This window comes from Artibeus jamaicensis, unplaced genomic scaffold (genome assembly GCF_021234435.1).
Source record: "Artibeus jamaicensis isolate MK-2021 breed Jamaican fruit bat unplaced genomic scaffold, CSHL_Jam_final scaffold_369, whole genome shotgun sequence".
NCBI lineage: Eukaryota > Metazoa > Chordata > Mammalia > Chiroptera > Phyllostomidae > Artibeus > Artibeus jamaicensis.
Window position 1 is genome coordinate 27,116,425 of NW_026522042.1, and position 15,174 is coordinate 27,131,598.

Genomic DNA, 15,174 nt, shown 5'->3' on the forward strand with positions numbered 1-15,174 from the left:
CCTTCCCCAACTCACATTAGATTGTAAACCTTCTAAGTCAGTAATTGGCATCTAAATTTCTCAGTCATTACTGATGTAGTGATGATTTTCAACAATTCTCTGATACCCTTTTTGGTGTATAGACCAGCACATTGTATGAACACATTGTATATGTATTTAATCAACACAATGTCAGGTTTAAAATTAATTGGCAATGCTTTACTTATACAGATAATCATTGGTAAAGAGTTTAAACAGTAAAATAATTATATAACAAAATAGAAAAATTGGCATAATATATGCAGTACTGTTCAGTGCTCTGCTATAGTACTATGCATAACTTTTTACATTTCTATATTTAGCAATTGTATATTGCTATATTAACCTCAATAGAGTATTTAAAGATTTCTTTACCTCCACTTAATTACATATTTTTTACCCAAAGTGGCTGAGACTTAGAATAAAAAGGCTGAGTTGAAATGAGCCTCATTTTAATAAATCATGAAATACTCTTGACTTATTTCAATAAAATCCCATAAAAAGCAAAAAATTAAGTTATTAAAGCATGCATTATCTTGATAATTTCTACATTAGAGATCAGTGGAGTATTTTATTCTTTAACTTATAAAAATAGAAATTCCTTAAATACTCATTAAGAATTGATGTAGAATTGGAAGATATAAGAATTAAATGGTATGCTGACCTTGAAATCATTTAATTTACATATATGCTTATTTTCTCTATAATCTTTATAATACCACTACTCTTACAGCAATATCATTATGACTATCCAGATTTGTTTAAATCTATGTGCATCCCCTCAGTAAAACTCCTAAAGGAAGATGTGTGATCTGTAATATCCTTGTTCTATTTTATAGGTTAAAATGCAGGATTGTTCCCTCTTCTCTTTGAGTCAATAAATATATTTCTCTTGTGGGGGTAGTTTTACTTAGAACTATATTTAATTTATATCTTATATACATGCACTTAACCCTCCCTTTATTAGAGAGTAAGAAAAGCAGAGGTAGAATACTGTGTCTTGAGAGGGCAGATGATATTGGATATCTTATTTTTTGACATGATAATAAGCATTGGATTATAAGTTTAGGTAACAGGATAACTTTTAATACATGGAATTTTAGGGGAAAAGAAGGAAGAATAAAATAAGAGGCAAATCTAAAAATAGAGATAAATCAACTATATCAGTCTAGTTCGACATGTAAAAGCACAATGGATTCTCTTTTGAAAAAAATAAAAATTCACATTTATACTGAACAAAGATAAAATAGGGACATGATGTTTAACGGGACACTAACTAATGAAATAAATGTTGAGATTAAAGGAACAGATGCACTAGTAACAGCAAATACAGAGAACACAACAGTGGATTGAGAAGACAATGTGAGAGCTGAAGTGGAATTTCATGGAGAAGCACTAAGCAGAATGAAAGAGGAATACATAATGAAAATAACTTATAAAGTTGTGTAAACTTATACTAAGAGCTAGTGAACTTGTATGCACCAAACAACATAGCATCTGAATATTAAATCAAAACATACTTCAAATAAAACCAATGATAAAAAGTATTGTGAATATTTCAATACATGTTTGTCAGAATCAGACTGAATAATAAAAGAGAAAGCCACAGAAATCTGGAATTAATAATTGCAAACTAATGTATTAAATTTTAAAACTTATATTTGTTGAATAATAATATATATTTGTTATATATGTCCAAGAAATACATACAAAGATTAACCTGCTTCTGCATGGTAAAGACCATCCTAAAAATTGAAAAGTGTAGAAAAGCCACACTTGTTAATAATAATCCAGTAAATTAAAAGTAAACAATAAAAACAAGCAAAAATGTAATCATATTAAAATTTAAAAACAGGCTTTTGGATCTAATGAATCAAAATCAGTAAATGCTGAAATTTTTCTTTTTCAAAATGATTCATTATGTTATCATGAACTAAACTATCCATCTGTCTAAAGATGCCTAAGATTTTAGCTGATTGTTCTTTTTATAAGCCTAAGCTTCTGTGTTTGAAGATAGGAAGGAAAAACCAAAACCAACAACAACAACAATAATTTAGGGAAAAAAACAAATGATGGAAGTGCCACCTAAAATTTTTATTCCAAAGGATCTGAACCACAGTGAAAAGTAAAATATTGTTCTTAAGAAATATTTGTTCTTGCCCTGGCTGGCATAGCTCAGTGAATTGAGAGCAGGCCTGCAAACCAAAGAGTCACTGGTTCGATTCCCAGTCAGGGCACATGCCTGGGTTGCAGGCCAGGTTCCCAGTAGGGGGCATGTGAGAAGCAACCACACACTGATGCTTCTCTCTCTCTCTTTCTCCTTCCCTTCCCTTCTCTCTAAAAATAAATAAATAAAATCTTTTAAAAATAAAAAACAAAGAAATATTTGTTCTCAACATTTCCAGAATCAGCTTGAGAAGAATTCATAACATTTAGGAAACTAATTTTTAATTACTGATTAGGTTACTAATACTTGGGGGATTGATGATTGCCCATCTTTAATGTAATTAACTACTACTAATAAAATAAAAGCCCTAGTGGTTGTTTGCATCTGTATCATGGTTCCAGATGGAGATAGTGTCTCCTCAAAGGGCTGAACTGAAGAGAATTTACTTCGGGTCCTGTTTACAAAGGAGTGGACAAGATGAGGGAAGCAAGCAATGCCTGCCAAGGTCCTCAGGGAACTGCAAGGACAGGAGCCCTGTCCACCCTAGTCCTGCAGTAAAAGGACAGGGACCAGTGGCCGCAGAGTCAGGACACCTGGAAGGAGTCTTTACTGCCTGAAGCTTAGGGCCATTAGCATCTCACACGAGGTACAGTTTGACCCTAACTACTGTGGAATAGACATCCGAACCTCTCTCTCCTCCCACCATGTCAAGTCCTTCCTGTGCCTCCCAGTGGCCAAATCTAATCATCAAACAAATACCAGAGGCCCCTATGATACGGCCTATATGAGGAAAAGGGCAGAGAATGAACATGGGGAGCAAATACAATAATCAGCATAATATTCTCCTCAGTACTGGAGCAGGATACCACATTTATGTTCTTGATATATAAATTTAACACGTAGACATGTAGTGGTTCTTTGACACATTTCTTCTAATTGCTACACGCCCATCAGATTCTGCTAGTCCCTTGCTTTTGTGATTATTCCATCAATGGATTCATTAGCTAGAAGAGACATGAAATAGCTAATGCGAAGTTGGGCCGGGCACGCTGCCCTTGAGAGCACCTCTTAGTCCCAATGCAAAAGAGACAACACTAAATGCAGCCTAAAACCAGGCTGGAAAAGTTCTAAATAGGAACCAATCTCAACCCCTAAGTACATAGTACTTACTTGGTCATGTTTAGAAGCTTTTGTTATTTTTCTTTCCAAGGTCTGATTAAAATAAAATCTGAGTCTTTGTAAGCCTATCTTCTTGACCTTTAGACTAGCAATAACTGCTCTACTGTACTGACTATAGACTCGTATGTACAGTTACCAGTTTTTTCCAACATGTGATTTTTTTAAGTGCCATCCTAAGCAGTGTATAAATCATCTGTACATCCTTTGCCACCTCACACTATCTTGTGGCTGCTGGCTGTGTAATTTCAATTCTCTAGCAAATATGTTTCACAGAGTCACTAGGGGAACTGCCATTGCTTTGCTTGGGGAAAAAAAGTTACTGACTGAAGCCCAGGGCCATTAGCATCTCACTTGATATACAGTTTGTCCCAAACTGCTGTCAACGAAGTACCCCATTTAATCCACGCATTCTTGGAGAAGTAAACTCAGACATAAGGGTGATTTATTTCTTAGCCAAAAATCAACAAAACTATGTCAGTCAAAATCAGAAATATAATGGACAACTTAGGAGAAAAGGACTTATATGTCTATTGAGATTGGTAACTTGTTTAAATATTGTACTTTAAAATTGTAATTATTTCTCTCTGTAGCATATTGACAAATTGAATAGAAAATACCAGCATTCAGAAGCAAGGACTTAGGAATTTAATATATTCTGAATATGATGACAAAGAAAGGAATGTTATTCTGAGTTTTCAAATCAGAATATATTTCAAAAAACAAGAATCAGTCATATAAGGTACCATTCTGAGTAGGCAAAATCCAAATATAACAATCATATGTAGTTTAGCAAACATAAATATATATTTACTCTTGATTTACAGTCAGTCATTTTCATTTACTTACTGTGATAATTATGTGTGATAGGAGAATTGTTGAGAAAGCACCTTATTAAAATGCTTTAAAATATAATTTTATATATTCTTATATAATAACAATAAAGGTGAGAGACATCCTCGTGAAGTGACTGATGTCATAAGGAAGCATTGCACCAAAGGATGCAGAAGTAGTTTAGGAATACAAGGTTTTTATAATAATCAAGCAAACCAAATTAGAAAGACGTGAATCGTGTGACTCCCAATATTGGTATTACACTGTGGGAAGAGCACTGACATGTTTGATTTTCTGTTATGATGGCAACTAGGTCCTTAGTTAGACCTGACATGGTGGAGAGCTGTGGGGTGGGTGTACTAGGTGACCTACACCTCCCTCGGAGCTGGAAGACTTGGATTCAAGCCCCACTGCTCCCTTTACGCCACCAGTGGCTGAGGACTGCTACCTGGCCTTGGGAGGCCCTGAGTCATTTCCTGGAACCATTTATACAAGTTAGTTCGGTTCATCCCCAGCTTATTCATTCCTGTAAAGGCACTGTGTCAAATGCCTCTTGGTTCAAGTTTTTAAATACAAATAAGCCAGTCTTCTTTCCAGAAGCATGTTAGTGTTGTAAGTCTAATAATGCTTTTAGATACCAAGTGAATCCAAACATCTTATCATACCAAGTTCACTCACATGCACTTCCGCCACCACCTTGGGTGTTAGGGAGCCACTGGGAAGTTTCAGTGGCAGAAATTGAAGGTGTAAGCAAAAGTCAAGGAAAAGCACCCGGGTGTCACACAGCATATCTTCTATCCTCCAGGGAGCTGTAATTGTCTTTCCTTCCAGATCCTGTCACTACCTAGTTCTTAGCTAATGTTCAATTTCTTTTTCTTTGATTTCTTCTAACACATAGACATTTAAGAAACTTGTTATACCTTCTTCCAAGAGGCCACCACTCAGAGGCAAACCTAGGAATGGAAGGGATAGGCAAAGACATACACTACCAAATGCTTCTTATGTATTCCCCTAGCAGGAGACAGCAATGTATAGTTTTCATTAAAAACATCACTCTCACATGAGTTATCAGGGTCTCCTGGGATCAAGCACAAGGCTAGAGCTGGTAGAAATTTCTAATGAAAATATAATTGGGTTTTGAACTGTCAAAGCACTGTAGGTGGCCAAAACTTTAATGTGACAACCAAGTGCAAGCTGGTGAAAGTGAGGACAGCATCAGAACTGGCATGAGCATGAGAAAAAGTACAGGCTGGAAGCCCTCATGAGAACATCAAACTAAGCAGACTTTTCCCCGGGGACAGAGGAAGGTGAGGTCTCCTGGTAATATGGTGTGGAGATGTGTGGTGGGATTCCCCTGGAAGTCAAAACACTAGAACTGCCTCTGATCAAATAATAAGTCACTTCCACAGCAACTGATAGAATCAAATCTTAATGTATATACTCGGGTTTTATTATATCATTACAGGCGCAGGTAGGTGTGATAGTCATTCATTTTTAAAATAATAGATATTAAGTACTTCTTAGCAGTAGCACAGAGAGTCTCTGCATTGTAGCATTTACATTCTAGTCAGAAGAGTCTGAAGTCAAGCAATCTAAGTACTCATGAGTTCAGGCAGATAATTGCTACAAGGGATGGCAAAGCCAGTGAGGGGGAGAATGGACTTCTCTAAATGTACTTGAGAATCCAGGGGGCCCCTGCCAAAACCCTTTTGGGGGCTCCAAATAGGCACCAGTTTTCCCAGGAATCCTACAGTGTTGTTTGCTTTTCCATGCTCATCCTCACAGTGACAGTGAGCCTGGGAATGAGAGTCTCCCAGGGTGCGGGTCCCATGCAACTTTCCAAAGCCACCATGGAGGCGATACCATCATTGTTATCACTGCGATGGCTGATGGAAGGGGCCCAATGTGCCCTTTCATTTTAAATATTTCCCAATTGCAATGCAGTAAATAGCATCTTATATCACCCATAGAAATAAGCTCTTTGGGGTCTGCAGTGATTTTTAAGAGTCTGAAAGTTTATGAGATCAGAAAAGCTTGACAACCTCTCTGGTTTTGAGAGAGTGACCAAAGGGGCAGGAAGTCCCCCACTGTGAGAAGTATTTGATCTGGAACCTGAGTGGGATGCGCAAGCAAGCCATGCTGGTGGCGTCTAAGGAAAAGGCTGTGGTTTCTGGCAAATCGGAAGCTGGCCATTTATGCTAATATAACTCCATGAGTTAGTTATAATGTTTTCAGGACGTAGGTTTTAAATTTAGCTTTCTTCTGAATTTATTTGTGTTCATTTTCATTTATCTTCACAATTATTGATAATGAGAAATATGAACCTATTATCTTTTGACTATTAATTTAGAAAGAAATGTATATAATGCTTTTTCTCTCTTTGTGCTACAATTATTTTTTTAATGGTAAATAATCTGAATGTAAACCTTTATAAGGAAATACTTAGAGATTGGAACGAACTATGAAATATACAATTCTATGATTATATATGTCATGTCAAATCCCATGCATAAAAGCATTCTTGAGCTATACACTTTAATTAAAGTTGTACATTTAAATTTTAGTTTTTGCTCATCCTTCCATTGTGCACAGATGTAAAGAACTGAATTATTGCACAGTATGAATGCTTTATACCAAAGCGCAATTTTCCTTATACACTCAAACTTGGAAAAGCAAACTAATTAAGCCAGTAACTTTGGTTGAATCTAAATCAGTTTAAAAAACTAAATGAGTACTTATGTATTCCTGGGACCATTACAGTTTTAATTTTCACGTAAATCATTATGCGTTGAAAGCGGCTGACCAGATGAAATCGATATTCTGGAAATAGACTTAGAAATGAAGTTTAAAAACACACCTGCCCATAGAACAACCACATCACTGAGTTTCCTTGCATCACAAGCCATTTCCCTCAGTTAATTTTAGGGATGGTAGATGATGGTTCGACCACTATTTTCAGGGAAATCCTCAGCAAAATTCATGCATATGAGCTTTCTAAGTTACTAATGATGATTAGAAGAAAAGAATCAGTTTATCACCAATAGCTATTCTTTTTAAAAACATATTTATTTATTTTCATTGTACTTTCCATGACCATTTATCACCCTTATAACCGCTTCCATCTCTACCCTCACAGCCCCCACAATCACCACACTGTTGTCCACATCCATGAATTCTTATTTTTTTAAAGATTTTATTTATTTATTTTTAGAGAGCGGGGAAGGAAGGGAGAAAGAGAGGGAGAGAAGCACTGATGTATGGTTGCCTCTCACATGGCCTCCACTGGGGACCTGGCCCGCAACCCAGGCATGTGCCCTGACTGGGAATCAAACTGGCAACCCTTTGGTTCACAGCCCACACACAGTCTACTGAGCTACACCATTCAGGGCTCTTTTTACTTAATCCCTCCACCCCCTAACCACCCTCCATAGTTGTCATCCTGCTCTCTATCTATGAGTCTGTCTCTATTTTGCTTATTAGATTTCAATATATGAATGAAATCATATCGTATTTGTCTTTGTGTGGTGGGCTTATTTCGCTTAGCATAATGTTTGCCAGGTCCATTCATGCTGTAGCAAAGGGTAAAATTTTCTCCTTTTTTTTTTTTTTTGCAGCTGAGTAGTATTCTCTTGTGTAAATGTACCGTAGTGGTTTTATCCACTCAACCACTGATGGACATTTGGGCTGCTTCCAAATCTTGGCTATTGTATATCATGCTGCAGTGAACATAGGGATGCTTTGATAGTCTTTTCAATTAGTATTTCAGGTTTCTTCAAACAAATTCCTAAAAGTGGAATCACTAGGCCATAAGGCAGTTCTGTTTTTAATTATTTGAAGAAACTCCATACTGCGTTCCACAGTGGCTGCCAGTCTGCACCACCAACAGTGCACAAAGATCCCCTCTCTCCACATCCTCACCAGCAGTGGTTTGTTGATTTACTGACGATATCCATTCTGACTGGTGTGAGGTGGCACCTCATTGTGGACCACTAACTATTCTTATTCCAAGTAAGTTTGTAAATTGACAAGTTCATCCAGAACCCGTAAAGAAGAAACTGCTCCTATAAATGCAACTTGTTGGTAGTACAATTTAAACAGAAGTCAATATTTTTACTTTATAGAATTAAATTGTAGTTAGATATGGCTAAAGCACTTTGAGCTTGATTTAAATCAATTTGATAATCTTACAAAGAATTGGCAGGTTTTCTCATTGATTTTGTAACTTAATAACAGCTCTTTTGTGTTATATGTATAATTTTCATCTCCCCTTTCCTTTATTCTCACTTATTACTTTCTATAAAAAGAGTCCCCCTTTCTCTTTATTTGATCTTACTCTAACAGTTTACTTTCATTTAAAATAAAGTAACAACCTCCAAATGATTCTTAACCTTCCACAAAAATTGGATAGCGAGAGGGTAAAATGCACACAAATTCTCTGTCAATTACAGTGTGTGTGAATCTTGTTGGCATTATTTTTCAAGGGTTACATAAAGATTTTACATCAATTTGAAGGAAGCAATTTAACCTAAGAGCAGTTAAAGAATGTTACTAAACTTTCTAACAAAGATAAATCTAAACAAAGCTGCCACCCTCAGGTGTCCACTCTTCAACATGCCTGTCTCAGTGTATAGGTTTTATCACTGTTCTCAGTGTCTTGATTTAACAGACTCACAAAATATTCATGAGCACTGATTCCAGGCATTGCCTACTTCTCTAGTTGTTTATTTCAGTGCATTCTTGTTAATAACACTTTTCTTTTAATGGTAAAACAATCCTTTGGGATTAAATTAATAACTACCCTTCAGAGATCTTATTTTATTCCTGTGGCTTCAGCTTCCAATACTGATGACTTTAAGTCCTAAAATTTAATTTACATATAATCGAACTTTGATCTTGGAAATCAGACATCAGGGTAGGCTGCATGGAAGAAGTGACATTTAAACAGCACTTTAATAGTGACTTTTGAGGTCGATAGAGAATGGATTTTCAGGCCGAGAGAACAGAGAGAATTTGGTCTTTCTTATCTCTTGTTCCTGTCACTGGATTTTGCTAGGTTTTGCTTTTCATTTCAAGCAGGCCATTTTAATGTTCTACCCTTGACTGTCTCATGTGTAAAATGAAAGCTCACAGGGTGTTGAAAGAAAGCAGTAAGTGACATATGGGACAGTACTGTCATAGGTTTTCAGGACAAACAGATTCTAATCAAGACTTTATTGTTATTAGACCATGTGGCTCTGTAATTAGATAATTAGATAATAATACTAATAGCTGACATTTGTCAGCAGTTTATATTTTTTAAGCACTTATACATCTATTATCTCATTAGGTGCTCAAATTTGCAGAAATTAAATTTGTAGAGACAGAATGATGAAGTGTGGTTACGAGCAGACACTCAAGCCCGACTGCCTTGCTGGCACCAAGACCCACCGGCAACTCGGTGGTCTCTGCTAGTGGCACCCCCAGGTCTGCCGACATAAATGGGGATGACAGTACCTTCCTCGCTGCAGTCTTGTTACTTTGCAGTGGGCGATTAGACACCAAGTGCCCAGGGCAGTCCCTGGGACTCGGAAAGTGCTCGGGAAGGCTTATTTGGCATTACCAGCATCATCACTGTCATCACCGTCTGTGCTTTCACAGACCCAGAGTGGGTGGACGAGAGCCCGGGACTGATGAATTCCAGCCCTGGGTTTTTTTCCCAATACACACCTACCGACTCCATCAGCATGACTGTGACCTGAATAACGACTTGGAAATGCCACATTGTAGGCCTCTGGCCTTTTCTGTATTGTCGTAAAGAGTATAGTTTAGTTAAGGTTTCTTGTATGCTGGGACTGGTGTTCAGCTAAGAGGCAAGAAGGGGTGATTCCAGATGAAGTCTCTTTTAAACCGTGCAAACAAAATGAGTACACGTGATCATGAAAACACTAAATATCTAATTTATTTAAGAAGAAACTATCTATACATGGGTGTTTGTGTTAATACAACCTATTAGCAAGTCTGAACTCTTACACAGAAAATTATCTCGGCAGTCCCTCCACGTGCTGAGGTGAACCTGTGCCCCACGGAGGGTGGACGGCAGGCTCCCCTCAGTCACCACCTGGAACCGCTAAGGAGAGATTCCGTGGGAAGTCACACAACCTGAGGTGTGAGATGTCCCCTGCAAACAAACCGACTTCTATGTAGGGATGAACTTTTCAACCTTAAAATGTTGATATGTGTATGGGACCTTTGACGTTAAAGGCTAACCAATTTTGGACTTGGAGACAGAAGACAGGGACCCAAGTCTCCTCTTTGTTTTCCCAAGTGAGGGACACAGGCCGACCTCTGATGTCCTCCACGCCTCGACTTCCCCTTCTGAGAGTAAGGAAAAATATACAAGGGCCGTTTTCTCACAGGTGGCTCCGTGGCCTGCAGTCAGTTCATATATTTGAATACATAACGAGGTGTTGGTGCTACATGCAAGATGCTTTGCTCCAGGTGTCTTTCTGGGGTCAGCGGCAGATTCCATGGCCCTCATCTCTGCAGGTCCCTCAGACTGTCTCCCCTCTGTCCAGTAGGGGTTACTGCATCTTGATCAGGACAAGGACACACACACTCCCTCGAGTCTTATCAATGTATCAGAAAATCGTTTCACTTCCTCTTCCTTGCCCACAGGCCTGAGTCACTGTGGGTAGATACCTGAGTTTAGTCTTGTCTCACAATGGGGAAGGTTCAGGAAGGTCAAAGAGGTCACTGTGACCCTTCAGTGTTCTGGAGGCATACATACCAGAGTGTGCCTTCTGCTTTCTGTGACCTCGGAAGACATTCTGACCCACTGTTCCTCACAGTTGAAGTTTCTTCTGGAGCAGTTAACGGCATTAAAGGTGAGATCCCATTTTCCAGATTCCTAGCTGGAACGTCAAGTCTCAGCCTCATCTCCTCCCCTCATCACCTGCATCGCCCAGATGTGCGTCGTGTCCTCAGGACTGAAGCCCAATTTGCCACTAACCCAAGGGAGGCTTGATGGAAACTCCTAAGTTTTGGAGGGAAAAAAATCATAAGTTAAAGCCCAAAACAATACATGCTTTTAAAATCTCTGGAAATTTGGTATTTTGTACCTCAATGCACAATAGTGTTAGTAAAGCTAATCAAGTATTAGTTAATAGAAATTTTACTTCTATTATAAAGTAATTAATAATTGTTCCATAACATTAACTTTTCCTATATTCTCATAAATCTCTGCTTTTCTAAAATTGAAGTGAATAGAATGCTTATGATTTGAAACCTAGTGAGTGATTAAAAAATCATTCTAAAATGCATGCAGTATTTTATCCATTGTCCTGACTGCTTCGTGCCTGTCGGGTGATACGCCATCGCTATAATATTATGATATATTGCTCGTTGTTGCAATTACCTCTGTCAGAGGACATCTAGGTTTTACGCTTGAGTTGTGTGAACAAAGTAATGAGATGGAGAATTTGGGCTTTTTTTTTTATTGAATATTGATCAAATATAAGACTGATGGTAAAAGATGAGCACATCTGATGATTTCAGATGTATATTTTAAGAGCACATAAATCATACTTTTAATTGAAATTCCTCTTAAAAAAGAGTTTCAATTGTCGCCTTCGGATCCTACATGAAAAGCATTTGTAGGTTTCTAGAGCTAATTTTATGAATCTATTCAGAAGTCATAAAATTGTTTAACTTGCTAACTATATCTAAAATAAAGTTCATCAGAGTAAAGTCACACTCACAAAGTCACAAAGGAGTTATTTATCCTTTTTAAAAGGCAAATAACCAGGAATGCAACTCTTTTGCTTCATAAATCATGTTAAATTTCTACATGGAATTGAATATATTATTTAATTCCAGAGGTCTGTGCACCATTGTATCTACCTCAACTTTGCTTGTCCTGGAGGTTCTTTATCATGGGGGAGGGGCCATAGCAGGGCTGGGCAGAGTGCCCTGAGAGACACAGACAAAGAAAATCTCAGTGGGAAGCTCCCCTGCCATTGTCAGGAGGAATGGTGACCACTAGCTTCAAGGGCTTTAGCTCTGCCACCATAGCTCACTCTCTCCCACTGAGTTGACCTTCGGGAGGATAGGGACCAAGGAGAAAACCCTTGGCCACAATCTGTCACTGTCCTCCCAGTACCTACCTCTTCCTCCTCCTCCTTGTACTTGGTCCTCATCCACCTCTGCCCCCATCAGAGGTGCCCCTTTCCCTCCCAGAGCCTCTCCCATACCTCGGCCTGCCCATCCCTCAGCCTCAGAGACCCCCGCTGACTCTGCGTCCCTGCCTGACAGTTTCCACAGCCGCAGTGGGGACAGTGTGTTCCCGGCATCTGGAATGAAGCTCTCAAACCGCGCGCTCCCCACAGAGGCATCCCGTAGCTGGCGATGAGACCTCTAATGCTATCAGAATGGATTAAATGACTTTTTGCAGACGATTGCAAACTTCACCATCTGGTATATAGCGTTTTCTTGGGACTCTATTTTCTAAATTAAAAGAAAAAGGATTACAATTGTACTTTTGTTATGCCCTTCATGATGAAATTGGGCCTGGATAGAAAGGTTTTTATTTTGCTGCTTGACATTTTTCCAGAAACTGTAGAGATTCCAAAATACCAAGCCTTTACCCATGTCCGTTAATTGGCTAATTATTCAAAAGCTAATGATGAAAAAGTATTTTTGCATCGTTTAGAACTTCTACCAGGGTATCAGGAAAAGGGAGGGTCTTAGATGGCAAAAGTTACAGAAGCCAATATTTTTAAAGGGCAGACACATTATTTTACACAAAATAAGGTTTATGTCACCTCAGATCTGCAGTCTCGGCTGAAATTAAAAACCATGTTCTATTCTTAAAAAGAAAGAAATAGGGATCTTGAAATTTGCTCACGCTTCATGGAAATGATGCCATTATCTAAAACAACCAAAGAGAAAGATAAAGGACGGGGTAGTGATTATGCCATAGTCTGTGTGGATATAATTACCTTCCATCCCAGAAGAGGTAGCTCTGTTCAGGGGGTAAGATAACGTGGGAACGCTTGTGCTGCCCAGTCCTCCTCCCTCCGACTCACCCTACTTACCCCAGTCCTCTCAAACACACACAGTAGAAAATGGCAAGTATACTTCCACTCCTTTCTGCTACCTTTAATTCCCAAAGCAAATATGAAATGTGGCTGAAGAATTTTTTCTTAAAGAGAAAATAAGCAAACTCTCACAAGAATCCCATTTATATAAAATTCAAGATAAAGCACCATTTCTTTTGCGAAGTATAATTACACAATAAAGCCAGGCCCTTCTTTCGACTTCTCCATCACCTATACTGTCAGCCACATTAACACCGCCGATTGTCACACTGTGTCCTGTCTTTGTTCTCCTGCTGCGCACAGCTGTGATGGCAAAGATTACCAGCCGTCAGAGATCCCGTGAGATCAGGGTGAATTCCACATGGTAGGAAGAGCTATTAATATTTTAAACACTGTCAACCCTTCAGGGGCTGAGGTATTACATCACTATTTGTACAATAGAATTTGTTACTGATTGGAAGGTTTGAAGGATTTCAGCAGCCCGATAATTAAGTAGGAGATATAATTATATTAACGCAATTAACATGTACTAAAAGGTGGACTTTTAAGTGTTTCTGATATTGTCTGATCCAAAAATAACTACTTGATTAACTAATTTGTCTCAGAAGAAGTGTCTATGTAGGTCAGGATGAGATCATTTGAAAAAAAAATTCTACTCTTTTGAGAACTTCTAAACCTCCAAAAAAAATCTCATTTAAGAGCCGGAGTCAAATTATATGGTCATTTTAGTTTTCAGAATTCAAAGCCTAGATGGCTGGAATCGTGCGCGTGTGATAATTCTAGGCTACTCTCAATAAATAATACATGTCATTTCTGCTTCACTGAGGCTGTCACTTACTGCTCTAAATGACTTTCAACACAGGGCCCAGCCTGCTCTCCCAGAGTGCACTTCAGCTCAATTCCAAACCTGAAGGGTCCTTCCAGTATCCAGCCAGCTACCATAGCAACCAGACCCTGGCCCTGGGTGAGACAGCCCCATCGCAGCTCCCTGCCCGCAGCACCCAAGCCCGAGGTGCAGGCCAGAGCTTCAGCCAGGTATGTGTGGGAACTGGGCCTTCTGCTGTGTTGGTCGGGGGTCCCAGGGAGTGGGCCGGGAGCAGGGCTGTGTCAGGCCACAGCCGTCCCTCCTGCCTTTCTGTGGCCTGTCCCACAACTCACTAAGGATGCCTTTGGTGCTGGGAGTGACAAAAGTAAATAATAAAATACCATTATAGAGCAACACTGAATTGTAAATGTGTTTTGTTTCAGAATATCTGAGAGGTGCTCATGTTGTATTTATACTGCATATATTTACCTGTGAGAATACATGAATGTGTGTCATTACTATTTCTGTGTCTATGTGAGATATAAATAGGGCATACATTCTGATTTGTGCATGCACCTGGAACCATGTTTTTTCTCTTAAAAAAGCATGAAGTTATTATTTATGGGGTTATTCATATAAAGAAACACAATATAAATGCATAATAAAGTGTGTAGAACTAATTGTGATTAATTCAGGAATGGTTATACTTTGTCAAGCGTGATTTTGAAATGTGCCCTTAGTTGTTTCTTTAAGGTGTTTGTTTACTTGTTCTTATAGTTTCACCACACAAATGTGTTAGCTGCCAGTGAAACCAGTTCCAGATTAGTAGCCATTAGAAGTGGCTACTAATCTGATTTTTTTCCCACAGATGTAAGTGTTGTGATAGATTGACAGGTGGGTGGATGGATGGGTGGGTAGATAATTTTTGTTTCAATACCTTTAAAGTTTAAGCTATATTCAGTCAACTCAGCAGAGTTAATATATTGGAGGTCTATCTTGTCTTCAGCTATTTTAAACCTCTTTTAAGGGGTATGGGCTGTTTTAATTTCTTGCTCCTGAAACGAAGAACCTGCAGCTCTAAAAGCATCCTCTTTAGCTGA

General features: G+C 38.6%; 1 protein-coding gene across 1 annotated transcript in view; it reads left to right on the forward strand.

The window, feature by feature from the left end:
• The window catches only part of CTNND2 (catenin delta 2), an 841,098-nt gene that overhangs the window by 430,447 nt on the left and 395,477 nt on the right, over positions 1-15,174 (forward strand). Inside the window, exon 6 of the mRNA XM_053657171.1 lies at positions 14,132-14,304. Coding sequence (XP_053513146.1) covers positions 14,132-14,304 — 173 coding nt within the window. The remainder of the gene's footprint in view (positions 1-14,131; positions 14,305-15,174) is intronic.